This window comes from Lissotriton vulgaris, chromosome 5 (assembly GCF_964263255.1).
Source record: "Lissotriton vulgaris chromosome 5, aLisVul1.2, whole genome shotgun sequence".
NCBI lineage: Eukaryota > Metazoa > Chordata > Amphibia > Caudata > Salamandridae > Lissotriton > Lissotriton vulgaris.
In genome coordinates, this window is record NC_141693.1 from 565,909,913 (window position 1) to 565,930,294 (window position 20,382).

Here is a 20,382-nt window from a genome sequence, read left to right on the forward strand (position 1 = left end):
TCAACAAACTTTGTCGAAATCCTACAGGCCAAAAGCCACTTACATGTCACAGGTAACTAGGATACCCTAATCACTATGTTTGGTGACAATAAAATCAATGAGCCACCTGCAGCACGGCCAGAGCTAGACTTTATCGCAGGACGATGGATTTGTCGAAACTATTCAACTACGGGGGGCTCTCCACAAATGATCTAATTATTTTTCGAAAGCTTTGTTAAAAATTCCTGATTTAACTGTGTTCCAAGACCATTTACAGTCCAGGAGACCAGTTTTATGCCATGTGGCTGCCCGGTTACCTATTCTACATGGCTCAGCATCCTGTTAAATTCAGTTCCCTCTATATAACGCTGGGAAGGGCCTGCAGGGCTTATACTATAGCTCCAATTTTTCCATGCTTTCATCAGGTCTGAATTATTTATTACTATATTGAAATTTTCCAACACTTGGTCCACTTCGTTTCCAGGTAGCTTCAATTGTTTTTTACCTAGGCCTGCATGGAAACGTAGGAACATTTTCTGTTGCGGAGCATTAAATTCTGGTACGGCCTCTTCTTGGGGCACTAGCCTAATCCCTTAATTACGTATCTCCTTCTCTGCATTTACCACTGCAGCCTGGACCAGGTCAGAATAGAACTGTACTCTAGTAAACTCCTTGCCATCACATGATGCTTGAAATCCCTCCTGCCGAAGATCTTTAGATCCTATTCCTTTTAAATTTGGGCAGTGGGCAAATGAGTTAAGAAGGTGGGATCTATTTAAATAGGAGCTTTTCTTCGTTTTTCCCCACGCCTTCCCACTTTCCCTTTTTCGGCGTAAAGCCACTTATTCCCTTTACCCTCCTCTCCTTCCAATCTAAATCCCCTCGGTGGCAGTTGAGTATTATGTCTTTCCCCTTCCTCCAGGCTAATACCCCGAAGTAACTTATCATTAGGGGAAGTCACAAGGCCAGGAGTTCTTGCTACCATGAGAGGCAATTGGTTTTTATTTTTTAGCTCCTTGTCCTGGTGGTTTTGCTTCCTGTTACAATTCTCATTTTTTACTAACATCCTTGCTGGTTTCACTGCAATTATTCTTGTCATTCCTATTTCTCTCACTACTTTAAAGGGTTCAAACTTAGATACTTGTTCAGGTACGCCTATACATTCCTTATGTTCCCTAGTCATTTACCTTGCTCTTGTTTTATCATTTCTTTATACATTTCTTCTTACCTTTTTCGCAGTTTTGGCAACCCACAGGTTCTATATCCTCCCCTTCTTTTTACCAACATCGGCCAGCTTGAAACATAAACTTCGTGATTGGTAGTTGGTGATTCAACATCAAGATTAACCATCGGGGGATCAACATTTCCAATCTCCTCACCCCCCTCCCTCAGCGGGGCTATCAATACAGGGTCCGAGACAGGTCTTAACATTGATGGCATTTGCCCCCTAATGCCATGTAATTCTCCCTCAATTTTTAAAAGGTGCATTTTCTGAGTTTTTAAAATATCATGGTTCAACATAATCACTTCCAGCAAGCCTTGGAGTGATTTTTGTAGAATTAACATTAACTCCAGCATTGAGAAAGCGGGAGTTTCTGAAGATTCCATAATTTGGTCTAAGGATTGATTTTCACCATTAATGTCACTAATATTGTCCACATACACAAGTCCCTTGGCTCCATATGAAATTGGACTATCTCTTCCGTTTAGTCTTCCATCTGAGGTATGGGCTACTTCTTCATTTTTTCTTGATCCCAAGCATTCTGCTTCATCGGGCGTCTGTGGTCGCAATCGGGGAGATGAGGAAAGTCGAGGTGACATTATTGCCCCCCGATATCCAATCAAAGACTGTACCAATTAGTTAGCCAGATTTATTGAATCCACCGTGCGTTCGTCAAAGATTAAGGAAGAGTCCCCTTTCCATGATTTATCCCCTTCTTCTGTAGCCAGGGATTTAGCAGGGGAAAAGACCCTTTTAAAATGTTTCCCAACGAATTCTTTAATGGAGTTTGATGCTACGCCTCCCTTACTTCCTCCATGTAATGACTCTTTGGAGGCTTTCCCTTTTTTTCTTTGAACACGTTTGGCTTTTGGCTCTGCCCCTGAGCATCTCTGATTCTCCCCAGAGTTTGTTTGGTCTGTTGCAGTGACCATTCCTTTCTGCACTAGGCCCAATGAGTTTTTATTTCTCTGAGGGGCCATTTAAGCACCTCCAATTGTACTTCACCTGCCGTTATAAAAAATTACGCAATATTGTCCTCAAGTCCAGCCCCCAGTACACGAAGCACTGTCCTCCGGACGTTTAACACCTACGTAATGATAAATCTTAATAATAGCAGATTGTATAAACTTTTTTGTGACTTACCTCTGTTGTGCCATGTGCTCGTGCCGTGTGCTGTGCCCTTCTTCACTGCAAATACAGTCAAACAAGAAAGGTACCTCCTTAAACAACCGCGCAAATCAGCTACTGCGAGGTTGATATAAATATTGGGTTATATAAAGATAAGTTCGGCTGCTCCTCCAGGTGGCGCCTTCCACACGATTTTCCACCTCTCCTCCACCGCACTTTAGGCACACTCTCTCTTCTCCCGCCCACCTCACTTCAGGCCCACCAAGCCCCCGTCTCCCAGGGCAGGCGCTCAAGCAGGGACTCACGCTGCTCTCAAAACGCAAAATGTAGCGCGATGTTCAGGCTTCTCTTCAGGGGGGGGGATGGGCGAGTAACGCTGACAGCGGTAAATCACAGCAAGATGACCTCGATTCAATGAAGGCCAAGGAAACGCTTGGGGAAGAATTCACATAACACTCCAATTTCCCCTTTAGCATCTCGCTGCTCCTGTCTCCGTGCTCCAGCTCCCTCTCCAAGCTCCGGCTCTCGGGCACATCAGGGTCACGGAATCATGCACGCACGCAACACGGCAAGTTGCTGAGGCACAATAGAGCAATTGGGTCATTAACAGGCTCTGCTATCCGCAGGCTGATGATGATGAAAAGTAAACACAGCCTTCCATTAATGTTAAATGAACAATGTGACTCTGTGCTTATTTAAAAATGAACTCAAGGCTGCAAGCTACTTTGAAGGTGTCTGGGAGCTACTGTTAGCTCGCGATCATTGGTTGGAGACACCTGCAATAGAGCATGTGGAATTACATTTTTAGCTTTGCCTATATCACCTATAGCTTTTTTGACATTTTTAGGACAATTGTGCTAAAATGTGCATACTTTTGTCATATTATTTTCAACATTATCTTAGAGCAGTTGAATCTACACCACTTCTTCCCACCATCTTGATGAAAGCAGACATGATGGCATTCCTCTTTGAAGTGCGAGGCAGGTGTTATGCCCCACCTCTTTCAAATGCAAAAGAAACAATTGATGGACGGAATGCTGGACAATGCAATCATTCACCCTAGTCACAAGGATCTGGGATAAATCTATCATTCTTTAGCTCACCACACCACCCCAGTTTGGACCCATCCATATGCAAATCAGTCTTGACCCTGTTCCTTGTAGGAACAGTCCTGCTCAAACTGCAAAGCCAGGTCCTCCCTGGACCGGAAACAAGCATTCTGGGACCCTTTTCAGGGCATTACCCTTCATCAGCCAGGCTAGCTCGAATGCAGTGGTGTAGTGAGCATGGGACCCACGTCTGGGCATACCCTTCCCACTTAGGGCGACATATGCAAAGGAAACAATTGATGGACGGTATGCTGCACAATACACACCTACACACCCTGGCACAAAGATCTGCATTAAATCCATGAATCTTTTGCTCACCACACCACCCCAGTTTGGACCCTGCCATATGCAAATCAGTCTTGACCCTGTTCCATGTGGGAACAGTCCAGCCCGAATTGCCAAGCTGGTCTCAGGATGCTTGTTTCCGGTCCAGGGATGACCTGGCTAAGGCAGTACGGTCTGGACTATTCACATGAGGTACAGAGTCAAGATTTATTTGCATATGGCTGGGTCGAAACTGGGGTGGCGTAGTGGGCAAAAGAACAATTAATTTAACCCAGATCTCTTGACTGGGGAAGAATGTATGAATAATTCAGTATTCCCTCCATCATTTATTGCAGTTACACTTTTCAGCCTAAGTGGGACGAGTATGCCCAGACCTGGGTCCCTTGCTCACTGTGCGACTGGTTTCAAGGTAGCCTGGCTCATGAGGGGTGACATACCCCAAAACTAGTCCCATGATGCTTGTTTCCGGACCAGGGAGGACCTGGCTTTGCAGTTCGGTCTGGACTTTTCCCATGAGGCACAGGGTCAAGATTGATTCGCATATGGCTGGGTCCAAACTGGGGTGGCGTAGAACAATGGATTTAACCCAGATCTCATGACTGGGGGAGAATGCCAGAATAATTCAGTATTCCGTCCATCATTTGTTGCAGTTACACCTCTTTCAAAGGCAACCAGCCACCACTGCCATACCCAATGGGTTACTCCAAATGTTTTCCTCTTCTCTATTGTCACCCTTGAATACTTTCCTCCCAGAGTAATTCCTATTGCTAGACTTTCCAGAACATGCAGAGTGGAAGTATGTCTGATCTTTGCTATTGATGCTTACTGATTCGCTGTCGGAAATAGAGTTTAGTCGGCTTTTAACTCTATGTAGCCCACTTGCATCAGACGTCTGGCTGGTAACAGTAGAGCGTCGTGTGGATGGGTAGCTGCTATAAGACCTGGAGTCTTGACGAGACACTCTCAGCAGAGATCCAAGGCAAGGAATATATTTGGCTATGGCCATCCTTGAAAATAGAAAACATTATGTATTAGTCAGTATATCATTTTAAAATGAAAACCGCATCTAATGCTCAATACACTTACTATGTAACACATTGTCCCATCATTTTAAAACTGTGCATGCCCAGATGAATTCACATTTTTTAGGACTTCTCATGTGGACAAATATCAACAAATGAAAAGCATCCATTCAGTGCAGCTATTACTTTTCAGTCACAGATACACAAGTACCCTCTCAGGATTGAAATGTATTTTATTTTGTTCACCAGCACTCTCACATACCAGGACATCCTTTTATTTTTATAATATTTGTTATTAAGGAAGATAAAATCGAAACAATAATCAAAACATCGTCATTAAAGATATGACTACAGCAATGTACTAGAAGAATAGAACCAACTTCTATCTTATTAACATTCTCCCACAACCTAGGGAATTTTCAAGTGGCTCCTACTTGGGCTGTATATATCTGTTGTTGGTGTTTTACTCTAAATGTTTTGGCCACCAGTCCTGAAATGTTGGAAATATTTTAGTTTTCCAACTTTGCAAAATTAATGTTCGAGCTATCAGCATAGATATGGTTCAACTTATTATGCTTATCTGATAAACCCATTGAGAAAGCCATCAACTGCCAGCTGGTTGACTACTTTGAAGGAAGCAACCTACTTGACCTCACCCAGTCAGGTTTCCGCTCCAACCACCTCACCAAGACCATCTTGATAGCCTCAACCAACGATATCAGAGCCATCCTCGACCATGGCGAGCCAGCTGCCCTGATCCTCTTCGACCTCTCAGCGGCCTTTAACACCATATCTTACCACACCCTCCTTATCAGACTCCACCACATTGGTATCAGAGGAAATGCCATCAAGTTTATCTCCTCCTTCCGCACTGGACAGACACAAATAATCCACCTTCCTTCTTTCACCTTTGAACCCATGAACATCATCTACGGAGGCCCTCAGGAATTGTTTCTCCTCACCACCCTCTTCAATGCCTACATGACCCCACTGGCTGCCATTGTCTTCACCCTCGGAATCAACATCATCTCATAAGGAGATGACACCCAAGTCATCCCCTGGAGGATACCGCCAGCGCCAGGGGCAACTTCCAGAATGGCATAACCAACATCACTGACTGGATGAAATCCAACTGCCTGAAACTGAACACAGACAAGCCCGACCTGCTCTTCTTTGGAAACAACAACTCTACAATGGGATGACACATGGTGGCCCCCAGCACCCGGACCATTACTAACTCCCACCAGCCACACCTACACCTCAGCATCATCCTGGACAACAACCTCTCCATGGAGCACCAGGTAAAACCCGGTAGCCTCCTCCTGCTTCCACAACCTATGCGTGCTTCGTGAGAACTTTAGGTGGACTCGTCAGCACTAGGAAAACAGTGACTCAAGCCCTCATCACTAGCCGACTGGACTACGGAAATGCGCTCTACGTCTGAACCATTACCTACCTCCCCAAACAACTTCAGATCATACAGAATACCACAGCCAGACTCGTCCTTGATCTTCCTAAATAGTTCAGCATCACCCACCTCCTCAGAAACCTCCACTGGCTCCCGGTTCAGAAAAGATGCCAGTCCAAGCTGCTGACTCACACTTACAAGGCGGCCCTCCACAACACCGTACCCGCATACATTAATCACCACCTGACCTTCCATCAGCCAACCAGACAACTCCGATCTGCCTCCCTTGCCCTTGCACACATCCTGCACATCTGGCAGAGACTCAGTGGCGGTCATTCTTTCTCCTACCTCACTGACAAGTCCCGGAATGACCGCCCTCTCCATCTGTAAACCTCACCCTCTCTCGCCGACTTCTGGAGGGAACGCAAGACCTGGCTTTTCAACTGTGGCTAACTGTACCCCAGCGCCTAGTAACCCGCAGGGTGATAAGCAGCACTTCAGAACACTGGTTGATTGCAGAGGATAACCTTGTAGAACCATCCAAGGATCATATGGTATTTTAATGTCTTAATTGGGTTTACAGAACTCAAAATTAGAGTCTAATCTTGTACAAGGTAATATGATATAAGACCAATTACCCGTCTCCTTAGAGACACATCTGAGGCAGTAGACTGAAAAAACAGGGTTAATCTTATTGAAAAAGACATGAGTATGATAAATTAACCATTTTACATAAAATTGTATCTGCAACTGCACACTGCTTTGAGTGCTATGCTACATATGGTAATTGATCCCCTGAAAATAGAAAACTACAGATTATTAACATTATTCCACATACCTGGTGTTATTCTAACATTCTCCTCACTGTCCCATTTACTAGAAATTCTCATAAAAATGCCTGCTTCTTTTAGAAATGCCGGATAAATTTTCCAAGAACCAATCAATCTCACATTGGGGTTCTCTATTAAGCAAAACCTTAAATTGATGTTGAGACTCATACTGCTCAGGTCAATACGTTAAAGTGCTGTAGTGATGCTTCTAAACTTGACCAAGAAACCCATTTGCCCTTTATTAAAAAATCTGACACTTTATAAAAAACCCTTAATTTGACACCTGGCTAATATTACTTTATCCGAAAATGGCTGCCGCTTCAAGGTTAAATCATTAGGATGAGTAGCTGCATTTAAACCTGGAATACGCTCTTAGGTGATATGCCAACCTCATAACGATGTCAATTTGAATATCATTAAGCATCATATTTATCAAATAATTTTCAAAATATCTATTTACCAGATGCATATTTTTATATCTTGAGGCTATATGTGCAAAAGTTGCAAAACAGTATGTTTTAATATTTAGAACTGCTAAGCCCCCTTGCACTTGAGATCTACTACAATGCTAAGTGACGTAATTTCCCCACAGAAGTGAGGAAAACAAACTCTGTACTTCTCTAAAATAAATTACAATTCATAGCAGAAGGAACAGCAATAAAAACAAAATTAAACAAAGGAAAAACTTACATTCCTATTTGGACTACTCAGTAAATGATCACGAGAGGGAGGGCTATACATCTAAGTAGTAACAATTTTATTTTGTGAATTTATGGTCTTCAATTTAAATCTTATGTCAGCTAAATTTGATGTAATATCAATCTCCAAATATAATTTAGCTTTGTTTTTGAATGATCATTGAATCTCAGTTATTAAAACTTATGGAGTAGATTTACATAATAACATTTTTTATTTTGATGCATTGATTTTACATTCGACAAGGTCTTAGAACTGTGAAAAAATCTTGAAAATTGTTTTGCTGTATTCATTATTCATTTTCAAAATTAGCAATCATTGCTTTGAATAGGAGGATGTTTAACTTTATGAAACCAAACAGGTACCGTGAGATGCTCCATAAACAAAGCACACAATATTGTGGATAGAGGACAACACATTCTAATTCCCTGATTTACCTTTAAATTGCCTCCATCAAATTAATTTACTATCAATCTGGCCTTACCACCTCTGTATAAATTGCTTAGGACATGTAAGTTGTGTAGGAAAGTCAAACATTTGTAAAATAAAAAAGACTCTCCCAGCACATGAGGTTGAAAGCTTTCTCAGTGAAAACATCTAATGGGTTAATTACATAATTTGTATTGAAGTATATTTGAAGACCTGCAATGAAGCAATCTTAACCGCATCGCTGCGGCGGTCATTTTTGCGCTGCGCGGCTTTTTTACAAAAGCCGCGTTACATGACGAGCTCAGCTCGTCATCCGCACACGCCCCCCGTGGCTGATGACGAGCTGAGCTCGTCATCAGCATCGAAGGGGTTAATCTTCATGGATCAATTTATCAACCACTTTATTAATTTTATTATCTATTAATTTATTTACAATATTGTAGTCTGAATTCAGTAAACTAATCAGTCTTCCGATTTTCTGCCTTAAAAATAAAAATCATCACTCTGCTGGTGTTTAATAAAGAAGGGTAATCACCACCTCTTAATACATAATTTGCCCATTTTAATAGGTGAGGGATTAAAGCTTCTCTGACTGTGTCTGAGGGAAAGCCATACTCTCCAGTGGTTTTTCCATTTGATAGTGATAAAATAACAGAATCATGTTCTTCTAGTGAGAAAGGTTCTATCAAACTGAGTGCAGATATTCGCACAATATGAGAACAGGCAATGCTTTGACAAAGTTATCCAGATTTAATAAATGTATTTCCTGATGGCTAATGTAAACAAATTTATAATGGTCAAAAACAACATTAATTCACAATTCTTTCTCTGTATGGAAACCACTGTCTTACCAAGGAGGTCAGAAACCCTCACACAGAATCTAGAAACATTCTTGTTCTTCCCTGAAGCTCAGAGGAAGTCTATATCATGAAATCAACATCTTCACGTACAGGTAAACTGGGTGGTGAATCTTCTGGAAGATTATGCTCTCTCTACTTTTTATTATTCTTGATCCCAATACAGTACCTTGTTGTGCTGAAGTCAAGCACCTGGTTGACCTGTATACAAGGCAAAGCAAGAGATGCATGCATGAATGGTCCATGTGTGTGCCTTCTGTAGACTCATATACCATTTGATCCCCTATGAGCTATACTGAAGTCTGCCAGTTCATTTTCTCGGAGTATCAACCTTATGTGCAGACCTCCTGACTCAGGGGACTGTGGAACCCACAGGTCATGAGATATCAACATTTGGGGAGAGGACCACCATTAACTGTAAGGTGTGATAGGATACGCCTATCTAAATTCTGAAAGAGTATGCTCTACTGTACAAGGTTAGAATAAAACTGCTTTATCCTTGTTGCTCTCTTTCCAGTAGCCTACTTCATACCATAAATGTTTTCTCAGGAGACTGTAATTTCCCATTTTATAGTATGGTGTTTTTCATGAGGTTACAGCTAGGCTATGATGGCAAGCACTACGTCAAATATTTACCCATCTTTATCATCACTGTAATGGGCTTACTTGTGCTTCTGTTTGATGGGTGTTACAGTGTTCACAATTATCTAGTGAATAACAACGACACATAGAACATATATCTATTGCCTGGGTTTTAACATAGTTTTAACTACATTTTCTTTATATTGTTTATTTAACGTATGTGCTTATGTCTTATTTTATTATTATCCAAAAAACAAGGCTTTGCCTGATCAGCTAGACAAGGAGCCTTGGGTTATTAAACTATCACAAACAACAATGATTCACTGTAGTCTTATTCAGAACATTATTATTCAACAATTTGGGGGGTGAACAGCATCTAATTCATACTTGATTCTTACTTGTGGTTGGGTCATGAACTTTGTAACCAGGTCATCAAATGTCTAAAATGCATACAGTTTTTAATTTTTGTATCCTCTGTACACAGCGGCTGCATCCACCAAGTTGTTGAATAATGATGTTTTGATAACTCTACAGTGAACCATTATTGTATGTTATACCAATTTATTAGTGTGCACTAGTCCACAAAAATGTGACCAAGTTAAAGTTATTGATTCTTTTCATTATTGGAATGGACAGCCTGGTTTGAAATTGAATACCATTTACAATATTATTGTTACAAGACAAAAAATTTCGAGAGACAAGTACAAAAAGAAATGGAACTGGACAATGCTTATTCAAGCTTTTGAAACAATTTGGCTGACAGACGTCGGCAGCTTGATCTTTCACTTCATATTTTTTGTGTACCAAGTTTCTGAAAGTTTAACCTATTATTCAATATTGCTTTTACCATTATTGGTGCTTCTATTAACTGAAATGGGTCATAGCTTTAAAGTTGTTCCAAACAAGAGGCACCAAAATGTAGCTTTCACAGGGCCCCATAAATCTTTAAGAGGACCCTGAAAAAAGTCTGATAAGGAAAATTAAATTCAGGTTCCCAAAAATGAGTGCTGGTGGGCCTACCTGCAAGCACCGGATCAAATTCAGCACAGCTGTCAGGAATGGCAGAGTATAGGCTGCAAATATATGGTTAGTTCATGTACCTTGGGCTAATAGAAACAAAACTCCGTTTGCCAAGGGCTCGGAGTTTCTAAGCAATTACCAGCACAAAGGCAGGAAGGGGATCTTGGCCTGCCAGAAGCTAGATAAATAATATGGCAGCTCACCAAAATATCTGTTTGATCACTGAGACGGTTTCAAAAGTACAGCAGTATGCAGATTGCCACTTTCACAAGGAAACAAAAGGTGAAACATAATACACTACAGAACTGGGGAAGTTCTAAAAACAAAACCACTCATCTTGCTGCACTGCACGATGTGGAGGCAGCCTCACATGGCCCATACTCCATCCCTCCCATCTGCCTGGCAGCAGAGGATCCACTCGGGCCCTCGACCCAGACTTACCTGCACACCGCAGTGGCCCTCTGACTTATTGTGACTTAGCTCCCATGTTTCACTCCACACCGGTGACGGCCGGGTATGGGCTTGATGCTCCAGCACCCTCCATTTAAAGGGCTAGATGATTTGGCAGGTGAGTTGTTACACACTCCTTAGTGGATTCCAACTTCCATTGTCACTTCCCTGCTGTCTATATCAACGAACACTTTTTCTGGGGTCTGATAAGCGTTGTTATCGGGAGCCTTAACCCAGCATTCGGTTCAGCCCACAGCGCCAGTTCTGCTTACTAAAAGTGGCACACTAGGGACCAACATTTGATACCTTGCTCCACACCAGTGAGCTGGGCTTCTTAACCCTTTAACGTTTGAGAACAGGTTAAGATTGATTTGGCCCCAAGACCTCTAATCATTTTCTTTACGAGATACCAGATTTTACAGAACTCTGGCTTCCAAGTACCAGCTATTCTGCGGGGAATTCCAGAGGAAAATAATCTTTTGCCACTATACCCAGGTCGGATGACCGATAGCACATCAGGATGGCTAAGGACCTCCGCCAGAGTTTCCTCTGGCTCTGCTGTACCCAGGTATCGTTCATCATCTTTTTGGTTCTATTACACTTGCTGATGCCTGACAGTGCGGGGGAGAGGTTTGCTGGCGGTGTGCCCGTTGCAAGGACGCATCAGTATCCCACCTAACCTGGCGCAGACCAGCCCTCACGTTCATTGCACCAAGGGGTTTTGATCACTCACACACTTGTTAAACTCCTTGGTCTGTTTTTCAAGACAGGTCAGGTGGGTAATCGACCTCGCTGCAGACCCTGGTGCCCAGGGTGTGCCCCCTCACCTGGCAGCACCGCGCAGTCAGGGCACACTTTGCACAGTCCGCAAGTCAACATTCACACTAAGAGCAGGGGTCCCAGTCCTCCTTACCCACCCTTGCACACTCCACGAGGGGCCGGGGTAGTTGCTGGGGGAAGGCGTGGAGTCAACCAATCTCCCTTAGCCCCACGGACACAGTGAATCTGTTGCCAGAGATCACTAGCAGCCTAACACCATACACGGGGAGAGCCTCGATCAAAAGAACATGTGTACCCTGAGTGACACCGGCCATAGACCTTCTGTTTGCCACATTTCCCTCACCCGCCGTCCAGTGGGGATTTGGTTCTGGACTGTCCCTTTTCACTCCCCATTACTGAGGGAATCCTGGCCACATCTCATCTGAGTTCATATTGGGATGCCAAAGCATGGAGAGTCTGACCAATTACATGGGTGCCAGAATGGGGTGGGGGGCTTTATTGCTTGGAGGGCCACAGCAGCAAACCTTTTCCCAGATCTTATACCAAAGCCCAAGGGGATAAGCATGAAACTATTAACCGGGGACAGGCACAGGACCATCCTAGGCCCAGACGCAGCTGTGGGTGCCCATGGTGGTGCATGTGGGCAGCCTGGAAAACACCACAGACAGCCACACGCAGCACACAGTGAGGCAAACCAGATTTTATAAGGCCCAGGCCAGACCAGGCACCCACCCCATCAAGGCAGCACTCACTCCAGGAGCCCCATCTCAAGCAAGATGCTTTCACAGCAACAGGGGCAAGTATCTCCACCACTGGCCCTCCTGGACAGGGCTACACAAGTCTTTAAACCCACCTTCATATCAGTCATCTACCACCCACCAGGGCTGGTGGGATACAGGGCTAGATCCTTACAAATTGAGAGTCCCCGGCTTAGGAAGCAGCCTTGAGCCATGCTAGCGGGATGGGTTTCCCCCTTGTCCTGGTAGGAGGCACTGAGGGGAGAAGTGCCAGGTTCTCCAGCACTCTGAAAGTAACTCATCCGCTTCCTGTACATGCATGGAAGCCTGAGTGGCCAGAGGCAGCATCTCCTCCCACCCCTCAGAGCAGTTCACACTGGTTTTGAGGGGACATGGCATCGCCACCAAGAGGAGCTGGGGTTCCCTGATGACCCTGGCTACTTGTCATCTAGGCTTCCCTACCACCCAAGCTAGACCATTCCTCAGTCCCTCAAAACTCTGGTGGGCCAATATCAGTCTTGAGAAGTCCCAGGTGGCAGGGGGCGTGGCTTGGGAACCGATGGGAGAGGCGGCGTGAGATAGTGGCTCCGTGCCCGATCCCTGAGAAAATCCTGTTTTTAAATATGCCCGACTGAGAAAACCAGCACTTCGACTGTCGGAGAAGTTGGGAACGGGCACATAAGCGATCTCGGAGCAATCGGAGCCTCCTGCGCAACCCAGGTGCAAGTTATAGCAGTGGAGCGGCTCTGTAAGGAACGGCAAGATGGCGGCGGAGCATAGCAGCTAAAGAGACTTAGCAATACGAAACTCCCTGAGAAGACCGATGCGAGGATGAAGTAAGAGCGCGGAGGGCTGGAAGAACCACTCTGCTGAGACTGCGGAAGGGAGAGCAATGACGACGAGCCAAGCGTCTTAGTGTCCGGAGCACACACGGACCGAAGAGGAGCGGCAAAATGGCGGCCGGGGGGCTGTTCTGCCCTTGAGGTGCAGGATTGTGGAGATACGGGCTGTGGAGCACGGTACCAGAGAAGTCAGCCGGAGAGCAAGAACAGCGGAGCTGTACCTGTGTGGGTTGACTGGGAAGCTGGGAGCCGGTTTGAAGTGGAGCAGCTGGGGATCAGCTAACACAACACAGAGCTTGCAGGCCTGGAAGGGGATAGCTGAGAGGCCCTAGGAACCCTGAGTGATGCAGCAGTGTGGGAAGACGAGAGGCAACTGACACACTGAAAGGGGAAAAGAAACGCCAGCTGCAGTGTCCGACAGCAGTGCCCGGGTAAGTGCAGTGAGGTGTGCCTGGATCCTGTACTGCGGAGGTGGGAGCGGGAGTCAGGTACGCAGCGCTGCATGAGCAAGGGCGAGGGCGCGAGGATTAAGGTGGCAGGCATAGAGAGCAGACCCAGAGCGGTGAGATGAAGGGGTGCCAAGGGAAAAGGGAACAGCCCCAGGACACAGTAAGTTCGGGGAATAAGGAGAGCACCCCACAGCCAACGACCTACGTGATGGATGAATAAAAGTGCCTCCCGGTGGAAGGAGACTCTGCATGCAGGAAGAAGGGGCCCCGCATCATGCTGTAGGGCGATAGTACCGCTGAGGGCCTTGCAGGGAGCGCAGCCATTCGGGTCATGAGAGTGACTGAGGGGCCGACAATGTGAATGCTGAGACCAGCTCTGAGCACGGAAAAACGGTTACGTGACTGGGGGAATAGGGCCTGAGACCATAGGTAATATTGGACAAAGGAGATCACGAACGGCTGAGACACCACAGGTGTTGACGGCAGGACTTGCACTCTGAGGTGGTGAGAAACCCAGTGACCACTCTATAAAGGATCAGACTCTGTTGGACGCGCACCGCTGCACCCTTATGAGCTGTTGCACATAAGCTCAGGGCAATTAACAACAATCAGGGCATTGGGAAATGAGGTGAGAGCTAGAGAGACCCCGAGAAACGCGGCCTACCTACACTGAACAGAGAGGCAGTCCTTTGAGGGAAATGAAACCGAAAAGCAAGAAAGATGAGGCCACAGGGCCGGACGACACTCGCAGGGCAGAGCTAGGGTCTGAGGAGGCAATCTCGGAAACGGGGCTACGACAACATCTCGACAAGATCTTAGAAGCCATTGCAGCAACTAAAGAAGCCCTACAACAAGACATTGCGCAGGTGGCAACTGGGCTGGGGCTCCTGCGTGCAGACCATTCGAAGCTGGTAGACAGAGTGAAAACGAATGAGATGACCCTTCAGGACCTGACACCAGCCCACGCAGCTATGGCGATCAAACTAGGGGACGCATCAAGAACGTATAGCGGCATTGGAAAAGAGAGTAGAATACTCCGAAAGTAGAAATCGACACAATAACATATGCGTAGTGGGCCTATCGGAGAAAACAGAGGGGGCCGACATGCTTGCTTATTTAGAGAACTGGCTCAAGACAGAGGTTGCACCAGAGGGACTGTCTTCCTACTTCACACTTGAGAGAGCGCATAGGGTCCCAGCTCGGCAGCCCTTACCTGGCCGCCCACCCAGACCGGTGGTGGCCAGGTTACTCCACTACAAAGACAGAGATATGCTGATCCAAAGAGCACGCACAGCTGGGCCCTTCACCGTAGGAAATAGTAAAGTCACAATATTTCCAGATTACACGCAGGAGATTCAAAGACGCAGATTACCTGGCAGTTAGGAAAGAGCTCAGGGAAGAAGGGATCCAGTATTCATTGATCTTCCCCGCAAAGTTAAGAGTTATTGTAGATGGTACAACGCAGTTCTTTTTTGCACCTGAATAAGCGTGGACATGGCTTGAAACTTATAGAGCGGGCACAGATCGTAAAGAACATCGGCAATCCGAACCGCCTAAAACATCCCAGATGCGTAAATCCCAAAGGCTAAGGAAAGAAACAAGAGCCTGCGGAAACAACAGAAGTCCCAAATAGCCGCAGATAGATAAGGGGCGTTGGCAGCGACGGTGGGGATAACTGGCTCACAGAGAACTGAATCAGCGGTAGGAACGGAATCAGAAGAAGACAAGATGAGATCGGATACTGAAGTTTCAGAAACGGACAGCGGCAAGGGTCCGGTGGTCACGCCTAGAACAGCGGAAGGCATGCTTGATGAATACCCTGCCTAAGTGGACACTAGCAGTTAGCACGTTAATATTAACGGGTTGAGCATGTCATTTCCCCTGGGGGCGGCAGGGGAGGGGGCAAACGGAACAAGTTAAAATATGGGATCAAGGGCAGCGGGGCCTGGGGCAAGTGCCGCCGCCTGTCGGAGCCGAGTAACCCCTCAATTGCCCTTAAGGCAAGCCTGTAGTGGTTACTACAGGAAATAGTTTTGTGAGTTGTTGTAAGGTTTGGATGGGGGCTGATAGATTGATATTAGGTCCTGTTCTGGGGGGGAGGGAAGGGGGTGTTGAATGGGATGTTGATGCATGGGGGTGCAAAGGTGGTGTGGGCAAACATAACATGAGAAGCAGGAAGCTGAGAGATAGACACAATGGGAACATTACCTGATTTGCGATGTATCACATGGAACGTAAGGGGTCTGAATACAATGACAAGACGCCACAAGGTACACGCGTATCTCATAGTAACGGGAATCCAAATAGCCCTACTACAAGAAACCCATCTTACTAGAGCGGAGGGTCAGGCGCTGCAGCTTAGGTGGAGGGGACAAGTCTTCAGCACAGCATACTCGGCATTCGCCAGGGGAGTGCTAGTCTGGGTGAGAGCAGGTGTTCCTTTCCATGCCACAAGACCCAGAGGGCAGATATGTAGCGGTGGAAGGAAGGCTATACGGTAGGGATATAGTACTCTGTAGTATTTATGCTCCAAATGTGGATCACTATTATGCGAAGAAACAAAACAAGGGCCGGGCAGTTTGAATTTGCTTCACAGTACACAGCCTAGTATAATAAATCACTAGGTTGGACAACCATTTGTATTGATTGACTTTTTTGTTTTATAAAATATTTTAAGATTTTTTTTGGCATCAAAAAATACAACACAACATTTATAAAGATACACAAATACAAAATCAGTGAACCGAAAAGAAATTGTCAAAACACAGTATTTACACAAACAAATTGCCACAAATAATTGACATGGACAACTGTGAAAGGCCTCAGGTCAATCAATCGTAGAGGCTCCAATCCTGAATATAAACTAAACAAGTGGACTGTTAGATTACAAAAAAGCCTCCTTGTTAGAACCAACACAAGATACACAATGGATTAAACATCAAGTGCTATGGCTAGGAATAACAAGAGAACAGATCAACAATTCGCAAATGTATTGAGTTGATTCCTAGCGTGCCCTAATGATTTGGTATCTTGGAGGTAAGAACGTCGACGCGTTTCGAACCCAACAACATTAGACGGGTTCTCCTCAGGACATGGACTGGGGGGTCGTTGTCACTTAATCGTGAGAAGTTCGGATCACTCCCTTGACAGTGCGCAGGGTTTGCCGCTGAACAAGGGGATGGTGCCGGCCCGGGTCAGTTGTTCATTATGCAGATCTATAATCTTTTTTAGACGAGGCAGATTTGTCCTAACTGCACGCGTGGGGAGGCGGCCGCACGGGTTTGCGAGTTCTCAGCGGAGTTTACAAGACGCTACGGTCCGGCACACAACACAACGAACTCGCAAACCCGTGCGCCGGCTGCCGCCTCCCCACGCGTGCAGTTAGGACAAATCTGCCTCGTCTAAAAAAGATTATAGATCTGCATAATGAACAACTGACCCGGGCCGGCACCATCCCCTTGTTCAGCGGCAAACCCTGCGCACTGTCAAGGGAGTGATCCGAACCTCTCACGATTAAGTGACAACGACCCCCCAGTCCATGTCCTGAGGAGAACCCGTCTAATGTTGTTGGGTTCGAAACGCGTCGACGTTCTTACCTCCTAGATACCAAATCATTAGGGCACGCTAGGAATCAACTCAATACATTTGCGAATTGTTGATCTGTTCTCTTGTTATTCCTAGCCATAGCACTTGATGTTTAATCCATTGTGTATCTTGTGTTGGTTCTAACAAGGAGGCTTTTTTGTAATCTAACAGTCCACTTGTTTAGTTTATATTCAGGATTGGAGCCTCTACGATTGATTGACCTGAGGCCTTTCACAGTTGTCTATGTCAATTATTTGTGGCAATTTGTTTGTGTAAATACTGTGTTTTGACAATTTCTTTTCGGTTCACTGATTTTGTATTTGTGTATCTTTATAAATGTTGTGTTGTATTTTTTGATGCCAAAAAAATCTTAAAATATTTTATAAAACAAAAAAGTCAATCAATACAAATGGTAGTCCAACCTAGTGATTTATTATACTAGGCTGTGTACTGTGAAGCAAATTCAAACTGCCGGCCCTTGTTTTGTTTCTTCGCATAATAGTGGTCCAGGCCGGTCAGTGACAGGACCCAAGCCTTTCCCAGTTTTCCCAAATGTGGATCAGGCACGCTTTCTGGATTGAATCTCGGGAGCACTTGCGCATTATTTGGCTGGCCCGGCAATAGTGGGAGGGAATTTCAACTCAATAACGGACATAGATCTGGACAGGTCACACCCTCCACTAGTCGACTCTCCAATTCGTAGGCTAGCCAAGAGTAGATCAGACTGGCAAGACAGATGGGGGTTGGTTGATATATGGCGCAGGCAACACTCTCGAGATAGGGATTATTCCTTCTATTCGGCCATACATGAGCTCCATGTCAGGATAGACACAACTTTATGCTCTCACTCGATAGCCCACACGGCAGCACACTCTGAGTACCTAGCAAGAACTATATCTGATCACAAGCCACAATTAATGTTGATTAATTGGCTGCGGGCGCGGTCCACGATCCCTACGTGGCGGCTCCGCCCTGAAACACTGGAGGACCAAGTTTTTGTACAGAAATAAAAGAGGGCATTGAACGTTATTTTGAGGAAAATCAGGGGACAGCCTCTACCAGAGCAACTGAATGGGACGCTTTTAAAGTGGTAATAAGGGGCCTATGTATCAGTAAATATTCAGGAGCCAGGAAAGTGGTGCTCAATGGTGTGGCAAAGGCAGAGGATAAACTAAGGGAAATAGAGAAGCAAAGACCAGAACAGCCGACACTACAAGCAAAGCTAATAGAGGCAAAGGAAATGGTAGCAGTTGAAGTTGAGCGATTGCGAAGCTTTGATTACAAGGGCTATACAGCGAGGATTCATGCAGAAGGGGACAAAGTAGGAACCCTGCTGGCGCGGCTAGCGAACCCGGTACCGAGAGGAGGCCTGATCATGAGGATAGAAACAGACGCAGGAGACATGGTTCACTCACAAGCAGAGGAGCTTTCGCGATTTCTAAACTATTATGAGTCTCTGTATACGAGCACTATGGAAGCAGAGGAAACGGATATAGAAGAGTATTAAGCAGAGGTTCCGCTCCCACAATTGGATGATGAACAAGCAAAGCTATTAGGGCAGGGCATAACACCGGCTGAGATTCAGGGTGCAATTAAACACATGGCCCGGAACAAAACGCGGGGAGTGGATGGTCTGCCCATAGAATTTTATGCCCAATACATAGATATTTTGGCACCCCGCTTGTTGGTGGTCTTTACAGAGGCCGGGGAACTAGGCCACCTGCCTATGTCGATGCGAGAGGTGCTGGTTATCCCCCTACTAAAACCGGGGCGAGAGGATGCAGATGTTACCTCTTATAGGCCATTGTCCATGCTGACGGCGGACTATAAGATCTTGAGCCGACTGGCGACCCGACTGCTGCCATATATAACGAAGTTGGTGCATGCAGACCAAGCGGGGTTCATCCCAACTAGCAATACATCATCGATCATATGAAGGTTATTACAGGTTATAGGTGAAGGCCACCATGATTTACGATTGCCAGCGGTCCTTTCCGTAGATATAGAGAAGGCTTTTGACAGCCTGGAGTGGGCATTTCTCCACAGGGTGCTGGAACGGTTCGGGCTGGGCGAACCATTTGGAACTTGGACGAGAGTATTATACTCTACCGCGAAGGCCAGAGTGCGATTGGGGGAGGTAATATCTACCCAGTATCCAGTTCTGAAGGGGACAAGGCAGGGGTGTTCGTTATCTCCATTGCTATTTGCTCTAGCCATAGAGCCCCTCGCGGTCCGAGTACGATCGGGACACATTTTTCAGGGATTGAGGTTCAATGGCATACCACAGTATATATCATTGTACGCGGATGACTTGCTCCTCTTCTTGGAGAAAACAGAGGAAGCATTGCGAGGCGCAATATCTTTGCTCTCGCGATATGGAGAACTCTCGGGCCTCAAGGTAAATTGGCGTAAGGTGTTTTCCTTTCCCGGTCCGGCCCTGTATGAATCCACTGATGCTAGCTAAAGAGATCACATGGGAACTGATGTGCCTCACCTACCTGGGGGTTCGAATCTATCATGACAACACAGATTTGCTGGAGGGGAATGTGGGGCGCTGTAGAAGAGCTCTGAAGGGGTGTATGGCGTTCTGGTCAACACTCCCCCTCTCGGTGGTAGGAAGGGTGGCCTTGCTCAAATGGTTGCTTTGCCTTGATTTCTTTACTATTTCCGTACCTTGCCAATTTGAATACCACCCTGCATGTTTAAAGAACTAAGGTCCTTGACCATAGGCTTTCTGTGGGGTAATGGGAGGAGGCGAGTAGCATTGACTACATTGATGAGACCTAAACCGGAGGGCGAAATGGCTGTACCTGATTTTGAGCTTTACTACTTAGCAGCGCAGCTGCAGGTTCTAACACAAGGTATTGCAGTGGAATTTTGGGGCCCTGAAAATATGTGAGGAAAGGGGATACAACGACATGTCCTCTCCTATATAGTCCTACAGCAGAAACTTGACTTGCGGGACCTAACAA

The 20,382-nt window shown here is 45.7% G+C and overlaps 1 protein-coding gene across 1 annotated transcript in view; it reads right to left on the reverse strand.

Annotated features, from left to right (window-relative positions):
* Positions 1-20,382, reverse strand: part of OPN4 (opsin 4) — a 944,045-nt gene that overhangs the window by 113,222 nt on the left and 810,441 nt on the right. Inside the window, exon 8 of the mRNA XM_086920132.1 lies at positions 4,550-4,730. Within this exon, the coding sequence (XP_086776258.1) occupies positions 4,550-4,730 (181 nt within the window). The remainder of the gene's footprint in view (positions 1-4,549; positions 4,731-20,382) is intronic.